This window comes from Perna viridis, chromosome 3, assembly GCF_037379345.1.
Source record: "Perna viridis isolate PV_CMFRI_1.1 ecotype Kerala chromosome 3, ASM3737934v1, whole genome shotgun sequence".
NCBI lineage: Eukaryota > Metazoa > Mollusca > Bivalvia > Mytilida > Mytilidae > Perna > Perna viridis.
In genome coordinates, this window is record NC_142447.1 from 4329689 (window position 1) to 4357443 (window position 27755).

The 27755-nt window shown below is 33.3% G+C and overlaps 1 protein-coding gene across 1 annotated transcript in view; it reads left to right on the forward strand.

The window, feature by feature from the left end:
* The window catches only part of LOC148620726 (von Willebrand factor D and EGF domain-containing protein-like), a 28873-nt gene extending 12103 nt beyond the window's left edge, over positions 1-16770 (forward strand). The window contains exons 11-19 of the mRNA XM_088573869.1: positions 502-744; positions 3325-3551; positions 5477-5603; positions 7027-7231; positions 9137-9327; positions 10096-10347; positions 14442-14505; positions 15042-15134; positions 16045-16770. Of these exons, the coding sequence (XP_088429995.1) occupies positions 502-744; positions 3325-3551; positions 5477-5603; positions 7027-7231; positions 9137-9327; positions 10096-10347; positions 14442-14505; positions 15042-15058 (1326 nt within the window). The 3' untranslated portion in view covers positions 15059-15134; positions 16045-16770. The remainder of the gene's footprint in view (positions 1-501; positions 745-3324; positions 3552-5476; positions 5604-7026; positions 7232-9136; positions 9328-10095; positions 10348-14441; positions 14506-15041; positions 15135-16044) is intronic.
* Positions 16771-27755: the final 10985 nt, after the last annotated feature.

Sequence of the window (27755 nt, forward strand, 5' to 3'; positions counted from 1 at the left end):
ACAATTATTTGCTCATGTACATTGTATATTCGTCATTCATAAAGTTCACACACTTTCTTTGTACGAATTGTCTTAAAAACACATCCAATATGTTTGAAAGTTTTCTATCATGTATTTCTAAACGAATATTAACAGTTTGTAGATACTTCTACGTGTATTTGATTTGATTTCTATTATATACAATATATTTCTTGATTTGTAAAAGTCTTCTGATTGGATGGTTCTCTTGTGTAACATAGGGTGATTTGTTAAAATCATTTGAACTGTTACGTCATTAATGTTATTTTGTGCGTAACGTCTGCAATTCAAATATTTCCAAAACTAAGTAAAGGTTTATCTGTTAGTTTAGAATGGAATTGATTCAAAATTTAGTTCTATGGATAGCTTTAATTTTTGTTACAAGGACCTTAGTAAAATAAGTTTAATAATTCTTCAAGCAACAGTTGTACATTTTTACTCTTTACACTGGTTTAAATATTGTAGCTTCGTGTTTCTTAACAGGTACATACATTATCATCAACGTGTTTGATATGGGGAACATGTAACGTTGGAATCGCAATCAGAAGTCATGACACTTTATTCGTCGTACGCACAGTCGATGAAGTATTTAATCCGTTTGAGTTCGACAATACAGACCACGATTATACAGCTACAATAAGTGGAAGCAGAGCATACCCTCATGTTGTGAATAGGAACTGTAATGATCAGAATATGGTGATTGAAAGGAACGGCAAAAGATTTACGGTATAAATATGTGCACAAAGTTGAAAAATTAATTTATATAAAATATATTCTGGATCATACTTTGGATCATACATGTGTTGCTAGAAAAGCAGAGGACACTTACCCTACCGGTGCACCTGATCCATTTTCCCAATGTTTAGTGGGGTCCGAGTCGCTCATTTGCTTTTGTTGCTTTGTGTGTATGATATTAGTTACTTTGTGTTCTTTGTTGTGTATGTCTGTTTTCCATGTCTGGTCTTTGTTCCTGGATTGCATTCTTTTGATTACCGCTATAACCTTGGTTCCCTTGATTACTCTTTTTCTTCAATCGTATATAATTTACAGGCATTTTAGATAATTAGAAATGTTGGTATTTGAAATCTTTATTCAATTTTGATCCATGTTGAAGGACCTAAAATATTAGTCAAAAAGTACTTATTTGCAGATTTGTATAAAAATAGGTTTAATATGTATCTTTCAGTAGTCAAACTTGTCTGACTCGAATTATATTATTGATTATTTCCTGTTATTTGTGGTATTACTTATTTTCTACCCCTATAGCACTTGTGTTTAATTCCTGGTATTGCACATGGTTTGAGTTCTTTTTTGTATACAATTATTGTTTTAATTTAGATATTCCAATTTATCTGGTTTTAATGCTGTCGATGAGAGGTGACATGAATACTTCATGTCCTTAAAACAAACATGCATTACGGAATGAAATATAAATGCTGGTTGGTTTTAATATCAAATATGCGGATACTAAAAATATAATGTAGAGACCTTTTTTAAATGCCCAAATGACAGGATAAATTCTTTCTTCCGCTCTTCTTCTTGTTATACAATACCATGAGAATGCTTCAGGTTATTTTTATAACATTTGCTTATACTAGTATTACCTTCAAAGAGTAATCAAGTGAACCAAGGTTCTGGCGGGAATCATAAGAAAGTAATCCAGGGACAAAGACCAGACATGGGGAACAAACACAACAAAGAATATAAAGTAACATAAAATAATACATACAAAGGAACAAAAGCAAATAAGGAAGTCGTACTCCACTACAAACTTGGAGCATGGACAAGGTGCACCGATAGGGTAAGCGTACTGCTTTTCTAGAAACACCCGCCGAGTTGCTCATGAAAAGTCAAGTCCTGGGTAGGCAACCATAAAACTTCTATAGTGATGACTTCAATTTTGTAGCAACATCATCCTGTCCGAGAAGCCTAATTGTTGGAATTCTAGCGCGATACAAAGAGTCTGCGTAATTACGGCAAGTTCTGGCATAACGTATGAGTTGTGATATGAATACTATATACTATATATAATTGTATGAGTTCTTTTTTGTATACAATTATTGTTTTAATTTAGATATTCCAATTTATCTGGTTTTAGTGCTGTCGATGAGAGGTGACTCCTTTTATATCGTTTACAGCACACCGAAATGTGCAATATTTATTGGCTTGGCGGGAACAAAAAATAAACGCTTTTTAGGGAAGAAGATGTGAAAATATCGAAATTTGTATGGGAAGATATGAAAAACGTGACTCCCTGTCAGACCGAAATCAGGTTCTCAGTGCTTCCAAACTATAACTTTATTTCGCATTGAATACCCTTACTAGGACTTTGTCCTCTGTGAAATTTGAAAAACCTTTGTAACCTAGCAGGTTATTTTTCGAAAATAATCAAGCACAAACTTTCATAGATATCTCTCATCATTGGATCATTGGATTTGACATTCCGTTGAGGTCTTGCAAGAATTAGGAGTGTCTAAATTCTCTTTTATCTAAATTTTATTGGGATTCATGTTGTTTGTTTCTTGATTTGTACATTTTGATTCGTTTTTGTTTTATATTTTGTTCTTTTTGCTGTGTAACCATGGTGTTGTCTTCCCTTCGTTTTTACCAACGGTATGAATACTACTCCAAAATTATTTGATCGTGTAAAGGTTTAGTAAAAATCAATTTGACAAATGTTTGTTGAAATTAAGAAAACATGTATTATTATAATGATAGCAGTGATTTATCAAATAATAAATTTCGATAATTCACATGTATAATGAATTTTGTAATTTCACTCCCGACCTTCTCCCGCCGAAACTCACAACACAAATATCAATCTGCCGATCACATAACTTAAGATTTATGTTAAAAACAGCAATAAACTGTTCAGTAATTTTGTATAATTAATAGGATAACAAAAAAAAAAGATCACTCGTGCGAAGGAGGCTTAACGTTTTAACACGGATAAGTACGCGTTCTTCGCGTTCATACTTTGGTCATTAACTCTTTCCAATTAATTATCCTTTGAATATATATAGTGTTTGGATTATCCCAAATAAAAAAAAAGATTGCATTTACCATTCTTATCTAAATAATAAATTTTGTAAGGCATTATTTGCGAAGCTGAATGATTTACAGGACATTGCTGTTTGTTCAGTCTTTAAATACTTTGAAAAATTTCTTCACGAAATACTACACCGAGCAAAAGGTTATTGAAGCCTTATTGTTGTAGGTCACTCTACTGTTTTTAGTCTTTATACACAATGAAAACCTTCTTCACGGAATACTTTGTCTAGCATTATTGAAGTGTTATCTTTGTAGGTCACTCTACCGTCAGGAACAACGATTACATTTGTTATCAAAGAGAATTCCAGTCGATATAATGATAAACTTTTAGTGGTTAATCACATAAATATCAAACCTTCAGTGTTAGATATAGGACAAACGGAAGGTCTTTGTGGTTCGTTAAATCATAATTCTGGTGATGATTTCCAAGAAAGAGGCAGTAACAAAGTCGTGTCGAGAAATATCTTTGCTAGATCCTGGAGGTAATATTAATTAAGCAAGCACTGAATCGCAAAAAAATGTTCTTTGAATTCGTGCACTTATTCAAACGAATATGTACGAAATATTATATTAACATTTACATTCCTAAATTCGCATCACATTGGCGAAAATGCATTATTAAAATAGTCCATCACTTTAAAGGCTTCTCATTAAAATAAGGTATTTGATATTTTCAATGTTGTTTTATAGTTGCCTTTTCTCTTTTCCATCGATATGAAAAAAAGTAAAAGAACAAACAACCGTTGTTAATTTTTTTTCCTGCCAATTAGTACTTGATTTTTTTTGTTCAATGTCCCCATGCAACAAAAGACAACTGGTTTTAAATATAAATTACTGTAAATGTACTATTGTTCGTGGGGTACCTATTTTCGTGGTTTCCATGAGTAGGTCAAACCATGAAATTTGCGTCCTAAAGAGTAGTTGATTCTCATTGATCTATATTATGAAAACTTCAAAACCACGATTCAAGGATCCACGAGCTTGTATTGCTTTCTCCATACTTCATGTCCTTAAAACAAACATGCATTACGGAATGAAATATAAATGCTGGTTGATTTTAATATCAAATATGCGGATACTAAAAATATAATATAGAGACCTTTTTTAAATGCCCAAATGACAGGATAAATTCTTTCTTCCGCTCTTCTTCTCGTTATACAATACCATGAGAATGCTTCAGGTTATTTTTATAACATTTGCTTATACTAGTATTACCTTCAAAGAGTAATCAAGTGAACCAAGGTTCTGGCGGGAATCATAAGAAAGTAATCCAGGGACAAAGACCAGACATGGGGAACAAACACAACAAAGAACATAAAGTAACATAAAATAATACATACAAAGGAACAAAAGCAAATAAGGAAGTCGTACTCCACTACAAACTTGGAGCATGGACAAGGTGCACCGATAGGGTAAGCGTACTGCTTTTCTAGAAACACCCGCCGAGTTGCTCATGAAAAGTCAAGTCCTGGGTAGGCAACCATAAAACGTCTATAGTGATGACTTCAATTTTGTAGCAACATCATCCTGTCCCAGAAGCCTAATTGTTGGAATTCTAGCGCGATACAAAGAGTCTGCGTAGTTACGGCAAGTTCTGGCATAACGTATGAGTTGTGATATGAATACTATATACGCAGGTGCAGAAGGGAAGTTGCCACAGATGGAAGGAAAGTTGACAATTTTGAATGAAAAGTCATCACGTTCATCGTAAAGTTTGAACAATAGTTTTCCTTTGCCATCGATCTCGAAGTGTAGGTCAAGATATGAGGCCACCTTCGCAGTGTCTGTAGCATTTTTTTATCTCAAGTTCTTTGGGGGTAGATGCGATGTATCAAATCCCCGAAACTAGGATTGTTTAACGATAATACGTTATCTATAGAGCGGTAACTGAGATTGAAGGATTTAGCTAAACGATGTTTTTTTGCGGATCAGATCAGCTATAAAGTCAGGCTCATAAGAGTGAAGGAATAGGTCAGCAAGTAGAGGAGCACAATTTCTTCCCATTGGAATGGCGACCGTTTGTTGAAAAAAGCGTCCATCACACTGACAAATATGTTGTCGATAAAAAATTCCAGCATTTTGAAAACATCTTCTTCTGTATTTTTGGAAGATGATTTGGAATCAAAGAAGCCTGAATTAAAATTTATTATTATTTTAGAGTTGAATGACTTCCATTAAGCAAACGTGGGTTTTTGATAATGATTTGACATTGAAAACAAAATGTTTTTACTTATTTTTAGCTCTTTTTATTCTCGATACTGTAAATAATATATTACACATTTCTCTTGGTTGATGCATCCATTGTTTTGCATCAAAACCTCTTTGTCTGTTGTTGGAAGGCGTGTTATAAGCTTGAGGATGCATATTATTTTAGTACATATGTTTCAATAACTTATATTTTTTTCAGCATTTCGGCAAATTCGAAAGTCTTTTTACACCAAATCCAACTTTTGTCAACAAATTCCCTTTTCGCCCATTTTGTGTATGTGGAGACGAAAGCCACTCATCAGGTGACCTCTCAAACATTGTTCATTGTAACTTGACACAACCAAGAGAACATTGCTACAACACAGGGACAACCTCTTCCGGTGATCATCTGTATACTAAATGTTCTGACGGAAATCGAGACAAAAGGTCACTGGACAAAAGTGATCACGTTGTTGATTTGGCACCGCTTCGGTATTCACCAGATTTTGTGGAAGGTTTTATTCCAAATGTATGTGACTTATTTGCATTTTATATTCAACACCATACAAAACTACTCCTTCAAATCGCATTCCATTCCTTGTAAGAATCAGGTAGTGGGTGGCAAAATTTTTAATCAATTTGGTTATTTCTGTTATAAATACATCTAGAAACCAAACGAAAAGCTATTCAAAATTATCCTGAATGAATCGTGAGATAGATACTTTTTGACTGCTTATAAAAGGAAACAGTCCTGGAAAAATTTGCTGCTATTTTGTCATAGTGCATCTACTTTTAAATTGACCTATCAATATTTCAAAAAGGCTAATTTAACAAACACTTTGATGGTTGTTTTGGTAGGTTATTAGGTATAAATACTCAAGTAATGCAGTAAAATCCCTGCATTTTCCCTTCATGTCCCACACCTCATAAACATTTTGGGCAATCTTTAGACAGAGAAGTACTAGAAACAAAATTTGTCATTTTTAAAATGCATTAAGATTTCCACAGATTTGCAAGATGTAACTTTAGGCAAAGGTAACATTTTTCCAGAATAAATTCGATTAAAGCCAAAAATGAGAAAATAAATTCTATCTAACCAAATCGTTAGTATAGTTACAAAAGTAATATAAAGCTCAAGGGAGCTCTCCGAAGAAAAAGATAATTTTTAAATACGAAAATTATAATAAAGTTTGATTGGTACTTGCACATATTGCAGTCCGTCACGAGAAAACAATAACAATGCTTAATCATGGACTTGACAAGGTCTTAACTTTATTTAAACCTAAAAAAAATCAAATAAAACAGTTGTGTGTAAAGTAAACTTATAAATTCGAGAGTTGAATGGGTTATTTTTGTATTAATGATGCATCGTTAGGAACCAGAATGGCATTCTGGATGGACATAAGAGGTTGCTCGAGAAACATGCACCCGATATATTTATAATCTTACATCGCTCTCACTTTGTAAGAAATACGCTGGCATTGAACCAAACGACTATATTACATCGTGTATGACTGATATTAAGGTAGATTATTTTCTTATTATTATTAGTTTTTTAAAGGTTACGTAAACTTATTTAATGTTTATGGAAGGAAGTTTACATTTTCAAAAAAAAATGTATTTTATACGCAGAAACTGTAATAAAAGAACAATTTTCAATAATATATTTACTGAAATCAACATTAACATAAATTTTTAGCATGGACATGGATAATGCTTTCATTTTTATTTCAATCGACCGAATTACATTTGTTTTTGTCTTTTGTTTAGATAACGGGTCGTACTGACCTGATTCAGGTTGTTATTGAGACAATGTTGTCTGCTTGCCTCATCGAAGTTTCTAGAGATGAGACTTTAATGTTTACTGCAAGTGGTGACCAAAATGAACAAGGTGGATTTACTGGATCATTGTTACACTTGATTAAAGCCCAGCTTTGTATGAACAACTGTAGTTCAAATGGCGTATGTGACAAAGGTACTAAATTGTGCAAAATTGTTCAAACATTCAGATGTTAGTTTTAATTTTAGAATTTTAATTGGCCTGGAAAAAATCAATTAAATATATTTTGTGCCTGATTTAATGTTATTGCCACCTTATTTTTAGCACTTTTGTTCATAGACTTAGTCTATAATAATAATAATGATAATAATAATGTTAAAATAAAAAAAATATCGTATTTTACTGTATATCAGTATTGATACCACCATAAATCTTAAGAAATACATCTATGCTTTCGACAACTCTATAATATGCATAATATCTGTAATGTGGTGTATTACTTAGATTTACAGGCAGCAAAGAGTAAGGAGATATTCTGAATATGTCAGATAGTAGCGAAGTTTTAATTAAAAGAGCAATTGTAATCGGGACTCATAAAATTATGAATGACACAGATTTTGAAATGTCATGCTTATTATATCATATAATGCAAGTGTTTTCTGTGTAGGGTTGCGATATAAGATATGCGATATAGGTTTAAAGGGTGCGATACAAGGGTTGCAATATATGTATATGAGGATTGATATAGGTTGTCCGATATAGAGTAAATGATATAGGTTTAAACATATGAAAATGGAAGATGTGGAATGATTGCCAATGCGATAGTCATCCACCAAATGCCAAGCAACGAACAATAAACTTCCACAGGTCACCAGTTGGTCTTCAGTGATGGGTAAAAACCCATATCGTAAAGCAAGCTGTGAAAAGACCAAAAAAAAAAATGATGTGAAACTAATCATAAAAAAAACGAAAATTGACCTTATCTATTGCAAAAACGTAAAATGAAAAATAATGAACATAAAAGACAACGACAACCACTGGACTACAGGTTCCTGGGTTGTGACAGGCACATGAAATATATGGTGGGTTAAACATGTTTGTGAGCGCTCGACCTTTCCCCTAATCTGGGACATTGGTGGGAAAATACAACAATTAACCGCACTGTGAAGAAATGTCAAATTCGGATTTTACTCTTGAGATCGATACATAAACAAGGCCTTGGTGCAAATGCCAAGATAAAAGGAATTGGCAGGAAGTAGGAAGAAATGTAATGAAGTTAATTATTATCTTATTTATTTACAAAAGAGTCAATATTAGAACAAAATAAAACAAAACCACATAATTCTAAGATTTAACAATAATACAGTGAAGATAACCCTTATGGATAAGTTTAGTCAAATATTTTTTTCTAGACTAAAAGGATTTTGTTTCGAGCTTACACTACCAGAAAAATAGGATGTGAAATCCCATGTTTGATTAGCAAAACATCAGCATCAAATCTTCATTTTAAAGAAAGAATTCAGTAAAAACACATTTATTACTTATTTATAACGACAAATACCTTGACTTAACAATTTACTGGTAATACAGATATTTCGTTCATTCAAGTCGAAAATATCTCTACAAACACATGAATATCAAACTAGTTCAAATATACAAATCTATGAAAAAGCCAAAGGAACGTCCCCATCAAGGATGGAAAAATCAAAAATTGGAAACGAGTAATCGTCATACTTGTCGTAAATTTTAGTTTTGATTTTACCTTGTGATAATCACTTATCATACATATTGAAAAAAGTATATTTACATATGATCCATTCTCCCACTTTTTGTGGAATCCGAGTGTGTCGTTTACTTTTGTTACTTTATTTGGTTTATTTTAGTTATTTTACGTTCTTTGTTGTGTATGTGTCTGTTTTCCCTGTCTGGTCTTGTCTTTGTCCCTAAACTACATTCTTTTGATTTCCACTAGAATCTTGGTTCCTTTGAGTACTCTTAAATCATTATGATATGAAAAATGAATCATATTCTTTTCATATTTAAATGATTCTTGTAGTAAATAAACTGCCGTTAACACATCCTGATTACTTTTTTTCTCAGGCACCAGTACTTGTATATGTAAAGATGGATTCATTGGTGACGATTGTTCTGAATCAAAAAGCAATCCTCCACGGAACTACACGATTCCAAGAGATGGTAAATGTAAAATAAATAGTAGAAGTTGCCATAAGACCTTCGTGTACGGACCATTTGAAGCGGAAGATATATGGTGTAGAATGACATACTTTCAGGTAAGAGACAGACAAATTGGAGTTGTAAACATTTTTTTCAGTTGATTATCATTTGTTATTTACTAATCCGTTCATCACAGCGCTTTCATTTTAGGCGGATTTCATTTAGTAAACTTTAGTAAATAGTTAATGGTTGGTAAAGCTTAGATAAAATTGATTTTATCGACCAATGATGTTCACCGTTTTGCGGGGTGTAGTTAAAAATATTTATTTTGCCTTGTCATTTATATAGCACTTACATACAGTATGTTGGCGAATTTCATTCACACTTTAGCGAATGATTGATAGCCGTTATAACTTTGATACAATTTAGTAGCTTGACGGGATTGAATTTCACGAAAATCTATGAAGGGAGACCACTTTTTGGTAAGGGACTAAAGTAAAATTATAGATTTTGGTTCGTCGCCTAAATAAGGCCTCAGTCCAATGATGAATTTCATTCAAGTGGTGAGTGGTAAGTAATAATAAAAAGGTTGAGTGGGGTTGATTTTCACAGGTAACTTGATAACTTTATGATACAATTCATAAGTTCAATTTAAATATATAGCATTATTTCTTGAAAAATTTATGATACAATTTTCAAAACATTGTGTTCAGTGCCAGACAAATGCAGAATGCCAGTAGAAATGCTCTTACAGCAGATTTTGGAAACCGAATAATTGTCAAAATTACATAATTTATCACTATACTAAATTACCTTCTATTAGCTAAAATATAAAAAAAAAGTAACAAACTTCCATATAATACTTTGTCGATGTGTTTCTATAGATAGTAGAGAATGAGAAGTTAGATTCAGGAAACTCTGAAATTTTGAAAGCCGAGTATCAATCTTTCAATGCAATATCGTGCCCCTTGACGATTGCGCCAAGTGGTAAGAAAAGATCAACTGATGTTTACGCAGAAGGATTTGAATTGAGTCTGTCGTATGATGGAACCAACTTCGGGGAGAAAACTTCTATTATTATTTATGATGAACAATGTTATTCTTGTGACTCGAAGTCAATGATGTGTAGCATCTTGGTAAGTTATATATTTTAAAATTACTAAATAGTAACGAATTAGAGGACGCTTACCCTTCCGGTACACCTGGTCCATGCTGTCAGTTTTTAGTTGAGTCCGAGTTATTTACTTTTGTTACTTTACATGTATTATTTTCTGTTCTTTGTTGTGTATGTCTGTTTTTCTGAGCCCCCGGTTTACATTCTTGCGATTTCCGTTGAATCTCGGTTACTTGATTATTCTTTATAATAAATATAAATAAGAAAAATTTTCTTGAAAAATACAAAAATACAATAAATCCCATTCACTTCACGAAAAGTTATCAAATTACACAAACGGGGTTAAAATAAGGATATAACCGTTTGTTCATGGATGATTTCATATACCAGAAATTAAGTTAATATTCCTGGTAAATCTGAAATCGAATTAGGCGCACGCTGTTCGAGATAGCAAGTTTAATCTGCTATTATAAATAAATCAAGAGAGAGAAATATTATTCTTTGTACGAAATTATTGTTCATACCCTTTAAATTACCCTTAAATGAGATACGCCGATTATAACATAAAGTACTTTTTTAGCTCATATGGCCATAAGCCATGTGAGCTATTGCCATCACTTGGAGTCCGCCGTCGTCGTCTGTCGTCGTCGTCGTTAACAATTCTTCAAACATCTTCTCTGAAACTACCGAATGGATTTCGATGAAACTTAAATGATTGTTCCTTAGAGTATCATGCACAAAATGACCGTTTGGATTTTTGATCTGTTCAAACACTTGGCCACCATTACTAAAAATAGGACATAGGGATCCGACAGCAGTTTTTTTGCATATATATATATCCAAAACCGTTATGTTTTACCAAATTCTGACATGGGGGTAAAAATGTTAATAATGAGATCTACAAAATGCATATGTGATGTAATTTTGGTGAAGATCTGTTCATCCATGTTGGAGTTACTCCCCTTTTTGGACGTTTTTTTTTTGCTGTTTTTGATGTTATTACTTTCAAAAATCTTCTCAAAATCTACTACACACAATTTAATGAAAGTTAATGTTAATCTTTTCTATACTTGCTTTGATTTCAACGATAACTGTTTTACATAGTAAACTTGGTCTCCTGATATGAGTGGTGATGATGCAAATTTTGAATAGCCGTAGTTCAACTTCATTTTATTTTGTTTTTGGATTGATTAAACATACGATAGAGACATAAACTTTTGCAGGTTGAAACTTGTCTAGAACTGGCATGTCAGTAAACTGCTAGTAGTCCTTAGTTTGTACATTTGTGTGATTTATATCCAGTTTCTCTAATTTCGTTGTAACAAGGGACTCGGACCTTTTTGAACTGAATTTTAGGTGTGTATAATTGTGTAATATTTTTCCACAGTGGCCAGATTTTCAAGAGAAAGGGTTGTGGATTACTCCACGGTACTTTAATCCCGTTGTATTTATTTTCGCCTGTCGCAAATCAGGAATTTCTTGCCTTTATATTTCTTGTTTCGTTTTCACTTTTAGTTTAATTTTTATGTTACTTGAGTAAATAGGGGCAACTATTTTGTTGAACTTATGCATAATGATGATTTGGTGTCAGTTGCAGCCTTTCCTGTGGTATTGGGATTCCCTCGTCGTTCATGGGTCGCCTTTGGCTGATATTGTCTTCCCGGTTGGGTTGTTTTCTCTTTTACATATACCCCATACCTATTCTTGTTATAAATCTTTGACATTTTTGCCCATACTTATTTATTTAGAGGTTTCCAAATAAGCACATTTTCAACCATGACAATGTATGCGTTTCAAATTTTATGATTGAAAAACACACATTTTCTAATAGCATAAAAAATGTACTTAAGGACGAAAAAGTAACGATATGGTTAAAAATGAATTTCACGCATTATTTATCTAATTACACAGATAATATTAATTGTGGAGTATTGCAAGCCACAAATATACTGTGCTGTAATGTATGTCAAGTCATATTATAGTTGTAGCCTGATTCGATTGCAGCAAACTTTATTTTGCTGATTTATAAGAAATCTTATCATGATAAAACTACGGAAGCCGGAAAGACCATTCCAAATTTAGAATTTAAAGTTAAGAATTCAAAATGCAGATTTTTAAGAATTCAGAATTTCAAATTCAGATCTCAAGAAATTAATGACTGGTAACTTTGATGCGCTTTCGTTATACAAAATTCAAAATTAAGAACTTAGAAAACTGGTACTTTTTACGCGTGTTTTCACATGTATAAACAAACAGACCCCACTTCACAATTAAATTCACCACATATTGTCAAATTATATACTAGGAATCATTAATATAAGTGGCCTTGATATAAACTGAAGAGACGGTGAATGATTAGACAACAATGCTATAGAAGCATTTTAGTTATTGTTAACTATTGTTAAATATGTATACATTGTGTATTTCATGAATATTGTATCATTGGCCTCCAATCATCAGCTATCTCGGCGGTTATATTTAGTTATATTATTAGGTTTTTATAATCAATAGATAATATGAGTATCAAGGACAGTATATACATGTGATCCGTATGCTATTTGTTTATAGAAGACAGACAAATATATGGATATTGTATAAAACAATATAATTTATGAAACTCTTCACGAAATTATAAGTTGTTTTAAGATTATTAAAACCTATTTAGCAGCAGGACCTTCATGGTTCGAGTTCAACATTAATCTAATATAGGTTTAACAGATGGTGATGTAGTGATATTCGATAAGCTTGTAGCTCATACAAAGGCCATGATAGGTGGTATTGTAAATTATTGATTGGCGTCTTGGTTATTCATTATGACTGACTAATGTTTCCTCAGTACAAAGAATAAATTTTCAACAGATGGACAAAATAATGTAACTTAGGTTAAAAGAATTTCAGTTCCTTCAAATATTTTGTTAGATTTTTTATTGCTTCTTTTCAAGAAGTATTTGCATCATCAATCGCATTTTGTACATCTTTAGTGGAATATTCTCAGCCAATTAGTCTTGTCTCAAATAACTTGAGCATGGATTTATGAATATAGGGATCACTGTTAAGTCTGATGAGTCTCAAACTTTCCCCTTTTATAAATATTTTAAAAACTTCAGAGGAATGGTAACTGGATCGATTCAAATACTCATATGTATCAATTTTTTTTTATTAATAATTTGATATCCAGTACACTAGAGGATTTAGATTTGCCCCCTTCAAAAGTAGTGATGTAAAGAAAGTCAATAGATTTGTCTGAAACTCCGTAAGTGAACTAGTTCGTGTGCATTGTTTGCAATTTGAAAGAGTAATCAGGGGCACCAAGGTTATAGCGGTAATCAAAAGAATGTAATCCAGGGACAAAGACCAGACATGGAAAATAGACATACACAACAAAGAACATAAAGTAACTAAAATCATACATACAAAGTAACAAAAGCAAATGAGTAACTCGGACTCCACTTAAAACTGGGAGCATGGACCAGGTGCACCGGCAGGGTAAGCGTCCTCTGCTTTTCTAGAAACACCCGCCGAGTTGCTCATAAAAAGTCGAGTCCTGGGTAGACAAACGAGTAAAGGAAAACTATGGCCCGTTGAATAAATCAGTTTTTATGGTGCAGATGGATACACCACAACGACCCACGAGTTCATAATGACGACCATAAAACTTATCAGTTAGATCTTCTGGATTAGAGTTGTATAGAATTATACCGTCGTAATTGTAGCCAAATCATTCACTGTCACTACAATTTATAACCAGGACACTTATGATTCCTTAGTGATTTCTATTATAATATTTTTATTAATTGTGCTGATTCCGGTTGTGGTGTGGGACACTGAATTCTGAATTCTGTATAAAACATCATTTTGATGATTCAGTTTTTTAAACAATACTTTTTAATAATACAGAGTTCTTATGTCAAAATTTTTTTTTTTTTTTTTTTGAAAATATTATCTCATAACATGCAATATATATATATTACTATTTCGTAACGTTTCGATCGTGAGTTGTTTTTAATGGACAAAAAATTCTAAAATCTGGTTAGAGTTTTTGTCGAATGAAACTATATTTGAAGCATAATTTGAACTCATGAATTCATAAATAACGGATTAAAATTATTTTGTCAGAATACCTGTCAGAAAACTGATTTATCAGAGTCATTACAACAGACTGTGCCAGAAAAAACATCGGGTAATTAACCTTAGTGCCTGGGGTAGATGTAAAATCCATATTTTATCACTTCTGTTCTAAACAAGAAAAAACCATAACAAAGTATATATCTTCATTTAAGTAAGAAAAAAGAAAACAACAAACCCAAATATCACATGTAAAAGATAGCAGGTTTTGGAAAACAACCTAATTTACAAAACTCTTTATCATCTTGACCTTAATTATGTCATAAACAACATGATTGGCGGCAGTAACTTAATAATCAACAAACTAGAACAAAACCATGTAAAATCCACCAAAACAAGATTTCATTGTATATTTTGTCTATGTTCCTTTGATTTCTCTTTCTGACTAATGTTTCCTTTTCAAAGTCAAAAGCTTCCTATTTCAAAATAAAAAGGCAGTTCATATTTTCCCTTTTGTGTAAACATTTTTAATGATTCAAAATGCTATTGGAGTCATTATTTCGATACCTTTTGATAATCGTTTACTGTTAGTCTACAAGTCAGTAAGCAACTAAGAAGCATATTTCAAAGCAATTCAGTGTTTACTTTCAGAAAAACGACATTTGTAGTCCTTGCGTGCATCATAGTTTTGCTGACGGTCATAGTCATATTCCTTATTTCAAATAGCAAAATATCCAGAGTGATGTAAGTACATTAATCCAACAATATATATAATTGATGAAAAAAATAAACAAACATGTATTTCATTCACCAATAACAGAACAAATAGAAAGCAATGTAAATTTAGATTTTTATCTATCGAAAAATATATCAATCAATAAAATTTATATTTTGAATTGATATTTCGTCAAATGATCTCTAGCTGTGACAGATGGGATCACCTTCAACCTTTATGAATTTTATACTTCACGTATACCCCAAACAATTTGAGATAAAAGAAACTACAAGTCACTATAAGGTTTCATATCTTGACCTACAATTACAGATCGATGAAAAGGGAAAACTCATAAGCAAACTTTATGACAAAAGCGATGAATTCTTTTCATATGTTGTAACATCCCTTTATGTATGTTATGTCGTATTCACCTACACCATGAGAACTGTGTTGTAGTTTTCCTTTTCTACCAAGGACTTGAAATTTTACGATTGTTTCCAGAAAAGCAGACTACCTTACACATGCACCTGCTCCATGCTCCGAGTCTCAATCATTTACTTTTGATTCTTTTACTTGAAATTCTTGTTATTTCATGTTCTCTAAAGTGTTCGTCTATTTATATTGTCTGGTTGTTATCAATTGATAATTTTGTTATTATAATTTTAAATTCTGGTTCCCTTTGACTACCGCTCAACAAGCAGAGTGGCGGTGCAAGAAGCAGAAACTGCACTCTTTCAGAACATTTTAGTTCAGATTAATTGCATTTGGATCAAGAGTCCTTTGGTTCCCTATTTGGAAATACCACCTGTTTACGTAATTTTAGAAAAATTGATGACCTTGCAATTATCATTATTAGTGTTAATTAGGTAGATGAAGATTTGAAGTTGAAACGGTTAGACAATAAAATGATTATTGAATTTCTCCTTTTTTTCTTTACAGAAAAACCAAAAAATTTTGCGAAAAGCGAATCTCCCCAAAAAAGGATGGATGATATAGTGATGGTGATAGTGATGATCTTTTTTGTTCGTTTTTCTTCACATGATTTCCATTTTGCTACACAGGCAAATGAAATTCATGTTAATCGAGCTTCACGTGAAATTCATGTAAAATTCACATGAAGTTAATATGATTTTCATGTGAAATTCACTAAACACGAATTTTATGTGAACATTTCGTGTGAATTTCACGTGAAGGCTCCATTCACTCGAATTTCACGCGAACACTGTCACTTAGTTTATTTGCTCAATTCTGGTGAAAATCATGTGAAATTCGTGTGAAAATCATGTCAAATAATTTTGCCTGTGTCAAGTTGTTCTACAAGATTGACTTTCACTCAGGAAATATTACTTTTGGCACAGTCTTTTTATTACCATTGATCAAACCTGTTTTTTTTTGCAATTTAAATGATTTCTCATTCCAAGTTTTCCCTGGTAATATATAGATTATTGTTGATTTTCTTTGTTATGATGCATAATTGACTAACGTTTGAATCTTACCCGTCACATTTGCCTGGTTTAAATCCGTATTGGCCTTGTCCAATATCTCGTATTGGACTAATTAGTCGTTAAAGGTTTTCCATATTGGTCTGTGACTTGCAATTTGTAAAAAACCTTACGCAATAATACTATATTATTTTTCATCGTGTCCAAATAAATATAAATTCATTTTTCAGTGTTTTCATCCGATTCCATTCCATGGAAATGCAATCATTCTGTTTCACGGCTTAAAAAGTGTTTTCTTCTAAATTTCTTTTGCACATTATATATACTCATCCATGGTATTTTAGTGGTCAAAGACATGTAAAAATTACAGTGGTGACATTTATAGAAAAAGTCATTCTAGAGGAAAATCATAAAAAAAACAAATATGTAAGTATATATAAATTTGTCAAAGTCCGAAAAATGTTTACATTAGAGTGCATGTTAAAGCCGCGTTCAAAAATGTCAATTTGGATTCTTTTTCTGACTCTACAACCTTCCATTTTTATTAGGAGAACCGTAATGCATGCAATTGAAACTCTGAAAAAAAATGTTATACTTAAACTAAAAGTAACCGTACATTTATTTCCCACATAAAATTAGACAAAATTAAGTTTTATTTTTGTGGATTGATTTAACAAAGATTGTCACCCCAAGCATCATCTACAAAGAATAGAAGCTGAAAGTAGTTGACTACTTCAAACGGCTTTATCTGGAATAAGTTATAGCTGAATCTCCTTCATCTGAATATAGAAATAACCTGGCAAGTAGACGTGCATTCTGGTTTCAACAGGAATACCTTCTGCTCAAAAAGTTTCTATCGTACTGATTTTAATATATGCTTATGCTTAATATATAACTTATGCGGTTTAGACGCTGAAACACAAGAACGATTAATCAAACGGATGTGCGGTCATCGTTCGGGAATAAATACCACCTAATTTCCTACAGTTTATCAACATTATAATAAAACAAGATCATTCAATCCTCTCAATGAAATTTCGTATTCTGGAAAAAAAATTACCATCCAACGAACAGTTCCGTCCTCAGTAAAAACTATCGTAGAAGAGTAATACTTTATACGCAGACTAGGTACTGCAATACCTTACGGATGCAATGACAACATAAAAAGTATTGGAAATCTTTCAAACCAACAGAACAATAGCATAAATGTGATGAATTTATTTGACAAAAATCCAATACGGAAAAGGAGTCATGGCCATCGCCACCATACGTCACCTAAGATGAATGGTGTTTCTATAGATGGTCTTCTTCCTTGCATACAAAAACCTCTTGGACTTCCCACATTCGAACTAAACTCTAATCTATACCTCTCATTCTACCACACTCGCTTTACAAAACAAGTCTTGATACTCCTGTTTCTGAACCTACCTCATTATTATACTTGTTGCCATAATTTTGGATATTGGTTTCCACAAACTTTTTAAACCAGATTTGTGAAAGAGTAATCAAGGGAACCAAGGTTATAGCGGTAATCAAAAGAATGCAATCCAGGGACAAAGACCAGACATGGAAAACAGACATACACAACAAAGAAAATATATTGAAATAAAGTAACTAAATCATACATACAAAGTAACAAAAGCAAATGAGTAACTCGGACTCCACCAAAAACTTGGAGCATGGACGAGGTGTACCGGTAAGGTAAGCGTCCTCTGCTTTTCTAGAAACACCCATCGAGTTGCTCATAAAAAATCATGTCCGGGTTACACGAAAGAGGAAAGAAAAAACTATGACGACGACCATAAAACTTCTATAGTGATGACTTCAATCTTGTAGCAACATAACCCTGTTCCAGAAGCCTATTTGTTGACAATTCTGAATGAAAAGTTATCACATTTTGTCGTAAAGGTTGGTCAATAGTTTTCCTTTACAAGATCAAGATAAAGATCAAGATGAAGTAAAATAAACATTTCTTCCACTACCGTTTGTCAGCAGAGGTAATGATGCAATCAATTTGGCTATCATCCTCCTTCACAAAAAACGTAACCAACAAAATTCCCTTATATTTCAATGACAAATCAATACCGATTAATTCATATTCCTATACTTTACCTATTTACATCCGAAATTTTCAGTTATAAAAAGCTATTGCAGAACCTCCAGATTGAGACCTTCAAGGCTAAGCCACCTGCCTCTCCTTGCAAAAACTCTTCAATCAAATAACGTCCTTCCGGTCACGTGAGATTTAAGCATCATCGAAAACGAATCTCTGCGTAAGGTCCTTTCTAAAGGCCCAACCACGTTCCATAAATTGGAATTTAAACCTTTAAGTTCTTATGGATGCCGTGGAGGAACACGCAAGAAAATGGATAAAACGAGAACAAGAAGACATAAATTCTCTGTTACAGTGGGAAAAGGCCGTGAGGTCTTTAATTTTGAAACGAATGAAAGTTTTAAGTGGATTATGGAGTGTCAGTGCTTCATCAGTTTCGTATTTCAAAGACCCCAATGGAGCAAAAACATTGTCTACTATAAATAGCAAATATGTTGTCGTACCAGCAGACAAAGCCCAAAACAACATTGTTTTTGTCTGCAAAACGCATTATATCCAATGCTTATCATCAGAGGTAGAAGTAGAAAATAATAGCAGTGATAAGACCCATACTGCCACTTAACTTTTCAAAGAAGAGATAGTGGAAAACCATAATTCTGTGCTATCCTCTTTTGGTCTCTCTATCAAAGACGATGATTGTGATTCACCGTCTATGTACTGGGTTCCTAAACTCTAACATATAGGCTTCTGGAACAGGGTTATGTTGCTACAAGATTGAAGTCATCACTACAGGAGTTTTATGTTCGTCATCATGAACTCGTGGATCGTTTTGGTGTATCCATATGCACCATGAAAACCGATTTGTTCAACGTGTCATAGTTTTCCTTTCCTCTTTCGTCTACCCCAGACTTGACTTTTTATGTGCAACTCGGCGGGTGTTTCTAGAAAAGCAGAGGACGCTTACCCTGCCAGTACACCTTGTCCATGCTCCCAATTTTTAATTGAGCCCGAGTTGCTCATTTGCTTTTGTTACTTTGTATGTATTATTTTATTTAATTTGTATTCTTTGTTGTGTATGTCTGTTTTTGTCCCTGGATTACATTCTTTTGATTACCACTATAACCTTGGTTCCCTTGATTACTCCTCCAGAAGAATCCATACAAACAACACAACATCTGCAAAATGTACCACCAAATCACTGGCAAAACTTTTAACTTCCATATTCAAAGCTGTCAAAGAGGGTACTCAGTCCTACCACTTCTTAACCCCGTAGTGGTATTATTTCAGTGAAGATCCTGAAAAATTCAAAAGATCTTCTAGAAACCCTCAATTCAAGATTATTATCAGAAGCAATATGATTTTTCAACACTTTATAGTTTTTGGTAGAGATTCTTCATAGTTTGTAAAAAATAACTTCAAATCATCTTCCAAATATACGGAAAAAGATGTTTTCAAAATGCTGAATTTTTTATCGACAACATATTGTGCCACTACACTATCCAAAGAAAAGATAGTGGAAAACCATTAATCTGTGCTACTTCTTTGGTCTCTCTACCAATTGTGATTTACCGTCTATGCACTGGATTCCTAATATCCATAAGAATCCATTCAAACAACGTTACATAGCTGGATCTGCAAAATGTGCCACCAAACCTCTTTCAAAACTTTTAACTTCTATACTCACACCTGTGAAAGAAGGTCTCCAGTCTTACTACAAAACTTGTGACTCCCGTAGTGGTATTAATTAAACGTGGATCCTAAAAAATTCGATTGATCTTTTGGAGACCCTCATTTCAAGACATTATACATCGTTGTTTCTCCAAAAAGATGATACACCTAGATACAAATAATTAATTCTTACTTTGTAAAAAATCATTCCAAATCATCTTCCGAACATACAAAAGATGTTTTCAAAATGCTGGATTTTTTAATCGACAACATATTTGTCTAGTGTAGATGACGCGTTTTTTAAGAAAACAGTTCGCATTCCAATGGAAACAAATTGTGTTTGAATATACAAACGCTTGTTTGGAGTACGGTATTTAAAAAAAAATGACAATTATTGGTAAAATTTAAGAAAATATTTAATTCCGAAAATTTCCCGTTTGATGAAAAACTTATTATTGTCACATTGAAACCGAAAAAAAATGGCGCCTGAAATGAGAAGATATGTTAGATACATCGCTAATTAAAACAAAAGAACCCAATATGTCTATTGTACACCCTTTATTTGCCAAAAAATAAAATTTAAGTTCATGTTGAGGCATTTTTTTCATGGGTAGGGGTGACATTTCCCCACCTAACATGGCATAAAAATGTTCAAATACTTATTGCGTTGGCTCATTTTGAAGCTTAGACATTTTATTTACTTGCTGTATCACATAAAGCTTGTTTAAACTACGGAATTCTGAAAAAATGACAATAACGGGTGATATAGAAGAAAATTCTGAAATTCTGAACTTCTGAAATTTCCCATTTTTCCGATTTTATAGTAATTGTCACCCTAAAAGGAAAAATTAAACGCCTGAATTGATCAGATATTTTTTGTACATCTTAAATATGAATGCTTAAAATATGAGTTCTACACTGTTGGTATGATGTGAATGAGAATTCTGTTTGATACTGTGACCAGTTTTCTAGGGATAGGGGTAATATTTTTACCATTTTTTGAAAAAAATCTTTCTTGCAAATTAGTTTTTTGTGGTTCATTTATGTAGAAAATAAAATTATCTATCAAATGATACCAAATTGGGGACGTTTTAGTTGAGCAAAAACTTGTAGAGTAGAATTTATCTGACTTTTACGGAAAATTCGAAAATCCCATTTTTTGCATTTTTGGATAAATTCTGACTACAAAAATCGGCAAAATTCATCAAAAGAACCCCGAAAGTATAAATTGGGATAATAATAAACAGAAAATACCAAAAAAGCTATTTTTACTGAAGCATATATACTCTATGGGTTTTGACATTGAAAAATATGCCAATTTTTCGGCGAGGTAGGGGTACACTATTTTCATTTTACTCCTAAACTCTAAGTGTTACTGCAACTGTTTTGGTATCATTGGAAAGCCGAGACATTTGGCTACATGATAATACCTAAATATATTTAGTTTGTTCACACATGCTATCCCAGGAAGGTCAAACAATTGAGTCACAAAAATCTTGGCTTTTTGACCCAGTGGGGCACAAATATAGGCTTATACTGAAAAAAAATCCAAGAATATTCTTTGGCGACAAATTGATTCGGTAATGGGAGGTATAAATGTATCTAAAAAATCACCATGAAGTTGGTGAGTGGGGAAGTGCACGGTGGACCCTCCCAGCCCATGGACTAGTATTAATTTTCTTCATGTCTGTACAACTTGCTTTAAAAGTGCTTCCCTTTACTCAAACTTATAAATAATGTACTTATTCAATCATTAACATTAGGCTTTTGCATAGATTAAATCATGCATATACTCAATTTCTTCTAAAACAATGAGCGGTGCTTGTTTTTGTTAATTATTCTGTAACGGGAGTCTTCTGCAAGTTTCTCAGTGAAAATGGCCAGTTAACACTTTGAAATCTGACTAAAAAACAGCAATACTAATCTAACCATATAAGTAGTGTGTTATTCTTTTAATAAATGATGGAAAATGTTCGAACATTCACTAATGTATTCGCTTTTCTAGATTTTATGTGTCCATTTCAACTACTTATATTCAGGCTAAATAACCTTATTAGGACACCCTGTTGTGTGGTACGTTCGTACCCTGGGCTCTGTAACTATAACACTGTCTAAATGAAAACTCCACTAGAAACACATAGTTTATTTGACCAAGTACAAAACCTTTGCTACAAAACACAAAACAATGGTGCATATAGCTTAATAACTTCAAAATTAACCGGTATGTCAGTGCAATTGGAAGTGACTGACTAACACCCTAAGCGTTTGTTCACTGCGCCATAATCGTAGCTCGACAGAAAACCAGAAATATAAATAATTTCATGATAAATTAGCGTATAAAGAAGCCGAGAGGTTCGAATAAATCTAAACCAAAGTATTCTCTCGGAATGTTACATTCCTATGAGAAAACCGCATAACCGTGGATAAGTTAAGAGGAAAGAACGTGCAGACTGTAACAGCCTTACAGCGTAGAGACGGTGTGCTACACACCTGAATGGTTGTCTATAGAAGAAGCGATAAACCGTGTCGATGAATTCGCTTAAATACTAAATGCCTACTGAATTGACCAATCATTGCGACGATTGTTACTCATGTTCTATTAACTCAATCTCGTTTTCAAACACATTAACCATATGTAAAGTACACAGACTCAACAGTTAACGGTAAAACACCGAACTCAGGTCACTACTATTTATATCCATAACAAAATCATATGATAATCACGTGATAATAGCAAAACCATGTATACTGTGTACATGTAAACAGATTAAAGTCACTTCCATTACAATGCTTTGATTCTTTGACCACGTATATACCTATTATGACACTCTAGCATGCTATGCAGTTTAATCTAAACCAGTATATTCACACCGCCATGGAAGAGAGAGATTTGACGCGCGGTATAACCTAGATTTAACCAACCATTTCGTTTGACATGCCTAAACCAGATCAGGACCATTGCGGTACTAGTACATTGGAGGTGTTATAACTATTTTGTCAGATTAATGGACTTAATAAGATTATGGATCGGATTAGTGCTCGGTAATTTTGTTTTTTTTCATACTTGTAGGTAAGCCATTCAATATATATAGCCTAGCTGGCCGAGTGGTCTAGGGCGCTGGATTTAGTGCAGGCGGTGTTGCCATAGATGTCACAGCGGTACGAGTTCGAGTCCCGCGGAGGGAACGACAAAAATTTGCTTCGCGAAAATTGACAGTTCTAACATCTTTGGGAATTTTTCAGACCCTTCTATAAGTTTACGTTATCTTCCCTGTATCAATTTGATCCGATGGAGCAGTGTAGCTAATATAGTCGTCACATTCTGAGGCGTTGTATAATATTGATTTGTTGTGACATGCATCATTAATTTGATCCTCTATCCTACATAATAACACCTAGATGAACTGTCCCGTACTACCATACACCGTGTACTAAGTTACAGCCCTAGATTAATCCTAATAGGAGGAATGACCCGGCCAGCGAAAGCTATATTTTTATATAGCCTAGCTGGCCGAGTGGTCTAGGGCGCTGGATTTAGTGCAGGCGGTGTGGCCATAGATGTCACAGCGGTACAAGTTCGAGTCCCGCGGAGGGAACAACAAATATCTGCTTCGCAAAAATTGACAGTTCTAACATCGTTGGGAATTTTTCAGACCCTTCTATAAGTTTACGTTATCTTCCCTGTATCAATTTGATCCGGTGGAGCAGTGTAGCGAATAGAGTCGTCAAATTCTGAGACGATATATATATATATATTGTTTTGAGGAAATATAAAAGCTCTTTATGTTTGTTATATCGAACGTTTGACTTGAAAAAAAAATGTAGTATAGTCAACTATCAGATATGTTTTATACTTATTTTAAATGATTATCATGACTTACTGATATTGTTTTAATTACCAGGTCACGAAAATTTCGGACGCTGTCCATGATTAAGTGATTCCTGGTGAAGAAAAACCCACTTTTCGGTGTCACAGATCAATAGTCCTTCCTGTATAAAATTCTGCGTTTTGGAGAAAACCATACATTCATTTCTCACTAAAATCAACAATATCTAAGATTTACTAAGATTTTTTTAGTTAACTCAGACATGGAATACATGTAACATGATAAAAACAAATTGAAACATATTTTATACCTAATATATTATATATATGAATTAAAAAGGATACATTTAAACAATAAGAAAAATAATTTCATAACATTATAATGAAGCACATCCATCATCACCAAACATGAAAACAATAAATAACAAATAGTTCTAGAATTAGAACAACAAGAGTATCATCTTAATAAACAACGACAACCGTTTATACACCTCAACATTACATATAGAGAGTAATCATATCATTTTCGATATGTTTTGATGTTTAAGACAGTAACTAGGAATAAGTTTATATCTTTGAGAAACTAAATGGTCATATTTGCATATAAATAAGTAATGAAACTCATGACCGACATCACCAGTATTACATAAATGACATTTTCTGTTTTGCTTTGGAACATTTTTCCAACATTTTATCCAAAAGAATCAAAAACGGTAACTCTGGTAAAGTGCTAATTTCATACCCAATCTACAAAATATTTATCTCAAAAGAGCAAGACCGGTTTTGTGGTCTGTAACCATTACTAATTAAGGAATAAAAGTGAATCTGGTAGGGTTTTCACCGGACTTGACTTTCTATAATCAGCCCGGCAGACTGTATTGCACAAAAGAAAAATTTCGAATAGTTTTATCAGGTAAAAATTACCCGTTTAAAAAAAAACGATCCACGAGTTCAGGATGATGACCATAAAACTCTTGCAGTGATGACTTAAATCTTGTAGCAACATAAACATGTTCCAGAAGCCTGATTGTAAGAAGTCTAGCGCAGTACAAAAAGTCTGCATAGTTACGGAAAATTTGGCAAAACGTTTGATTTGTGATATGAAGACTCCATACGCAGGTGCCACAGATTCTACGTTTGAAAATGTCAGATTTAGTGCTAAAGCTATTGTTTTATATATTCCTGGTTTCTCCAAAATTCAACAAGATTGCACAAAAAAAAAGTGTTCTATACCAGATTTTATTACAATGCAAAGGAGTGTATTGTAGAACCTCGGTTTGATTACTAAGTTAAGAAATTTAAGACATAACAAAACTTTATCCTATGCTATGCATCACATGAAAATGTCGCCTACAAGTTAAAGTGATTTTATTGAACATGTATGAGCACCTGTAGGTCCAAATACGTTAAAGGCGAGTTCTTAGTTTTGAACTATCCTTAGAGTTATTATTTTATCAAATTTATTAAATAATACAACCAAGTATATTGCGAAAATTTTACTCAATAATATACATGTAAAATACACGTAGTATAACCATTTATGTACATTAACAAAGACAAATTCAATTCTTGATACATACACGTAATCAACCTGCAAAGCATACATGTGTAAATTAAACATTAAAATGCAAAGCTTTGCCTAAAACCATGGTGTCAACAATCCCCTATACAAGTAGTAATATTAGCTATCATGAAGTCAAATAAAACAACAGTTATCATAAGCTTTGAGAGCAAAATTTTGGGTTGTTGGGTCGGTTAATGAAATTCATGAAAACATTAATTTTCCAGAATGCACTGACAAAATTTTGTTGTAGAAACTAATGAAAAATTGATTAGATCATATTAACCAATCAAATTGTGGCATTTTATCATACTTTTGATGTTGAATTGTTGATTTACCACTATTAGAACAGGATTTTGTTCATCTTGTTCATCGGGTAGTATCGCTCTTCCGTTTTAACCAAGATTTGACAATATTTGAGCGACTCAGTTAGGGTGTCTTAAAAGGCAGATTACACCTACTAATCAAGCGTTATTATACCCCCACTTCCAAACTATGGTATACAGTGATGAGGCTGTCCCTCCGTGACAGGGGGACCTATCTCTTACCCGTTACTCCTCTTATACCACAAAATGCAATTGAATGAAACTTAATCTTTATTACATATTCTTACTGTGCACCTCCCTTTTCAGAATTTGATCCGAATCAATTTGGGGACCCGTGCAGGTACGGGTGTCAAAAGAATAGGCCTGCAGCAGCGCTAAGCTTGTCGTAAAAGACGACTAAATAGTGCTCAGAACCCGGGGGCTAGGGCGTTCTGCTCACAGAGCAACTGGGTTGTGTGCCCCAGGTGGTGGAATGGGGTACCCCTGGCGTGTTACATGCTGGGGTTGTCAGGCTACAATACGGCAAACCTGACCGCAAACCATAGTGGTGCACCGTGTTGAGAAAGATGCCACGTTCCTCGAACGTTAAAGAACCCTACTGTGGTATTCTCCCGGAGTAGGAACCATAGGGCTCCGCCACAGGAGGCTAAATTGCCCGACTCTACCCACCTCTCCCTATTTCAAGTGGCAATCAAAAATTTCTCGACCCCCATTATTCTTGTGTCCCATCCCATTTTTCATTTCGTCATCATTTCTTTTTCATGTTATCATCCACTTCATGTTCATCGCCTGAATATAGCTAAAATATTGCTACTCGGGCGTTAAACCCCAACAAACAAACAAAAACAAACATCAATTTGGGAGTTTCACATAGCAAAACATGGACTTCGTCATTTGTTAATATGGGCAAATGAGGACCAATCTCTTATCCTCTACTCCTATACCATTGAATGGAATTGAATGAAACTTTCACAGGATCTTTATTACATGTTCTCATTGTACACCTCTTATTTTAGATTTAAATCTAAATCAAAGTGGAGGTTAAAAGGTGCATATTGTCAAATGCAGGATTGGGGTATCAAGTCAGTGAGCATTGCTCACAGTTTTTCTAGTTTCTAAAAATAATTTGTAGGAAGATTGTAGTAAAACAACAATAAAGACTATAATTGAAACCAAAACTGAGAGCACCAAATTCTCCAATGAAGACGACTTCGGCATACCCTACTTGTATTAATAGGTCATATTTTTGTCTTAAGCTTTTTTTCATACAGTTTTTTAAATTATTCAAAAGATTTCTATGTCAAAACTGTTTAATTTATCGTTGTTGTAACAATTCTTACTTTGTAGCAAAGCTAACATGTTCATAGGATCTGCATAAATCTAACTGGAAATATCTATTGTACCGATCTGTATTGTAGCATATAAACAAATTTGATGTCTGCAGTGGTGTTAGAATTAAACGACTTACGTGTTTTAACCGTTCATGTATTTTAGCTCACCTGGCCGAAGGCCAAGTAAGCTATTGCCATCACTTGATGTCGTAGTCGTCCGTTCACATTTTTTAAAAATCTTTTCCTCTGAAATTACCGAGTGGAACTATTTGAAACTTTGCATTAAAACCTATGATTTTACAACACTGTATACTTCTATTCCCCATACTTAGTTAAAATCCCGACTTAAAAACATTATACATCGTTGTTTTTTCCAAAAAAGTATGGTACACCTAGATACAAATATATAGTTCTTGGTAGAGATTCCTCATACTTTGTAAGAA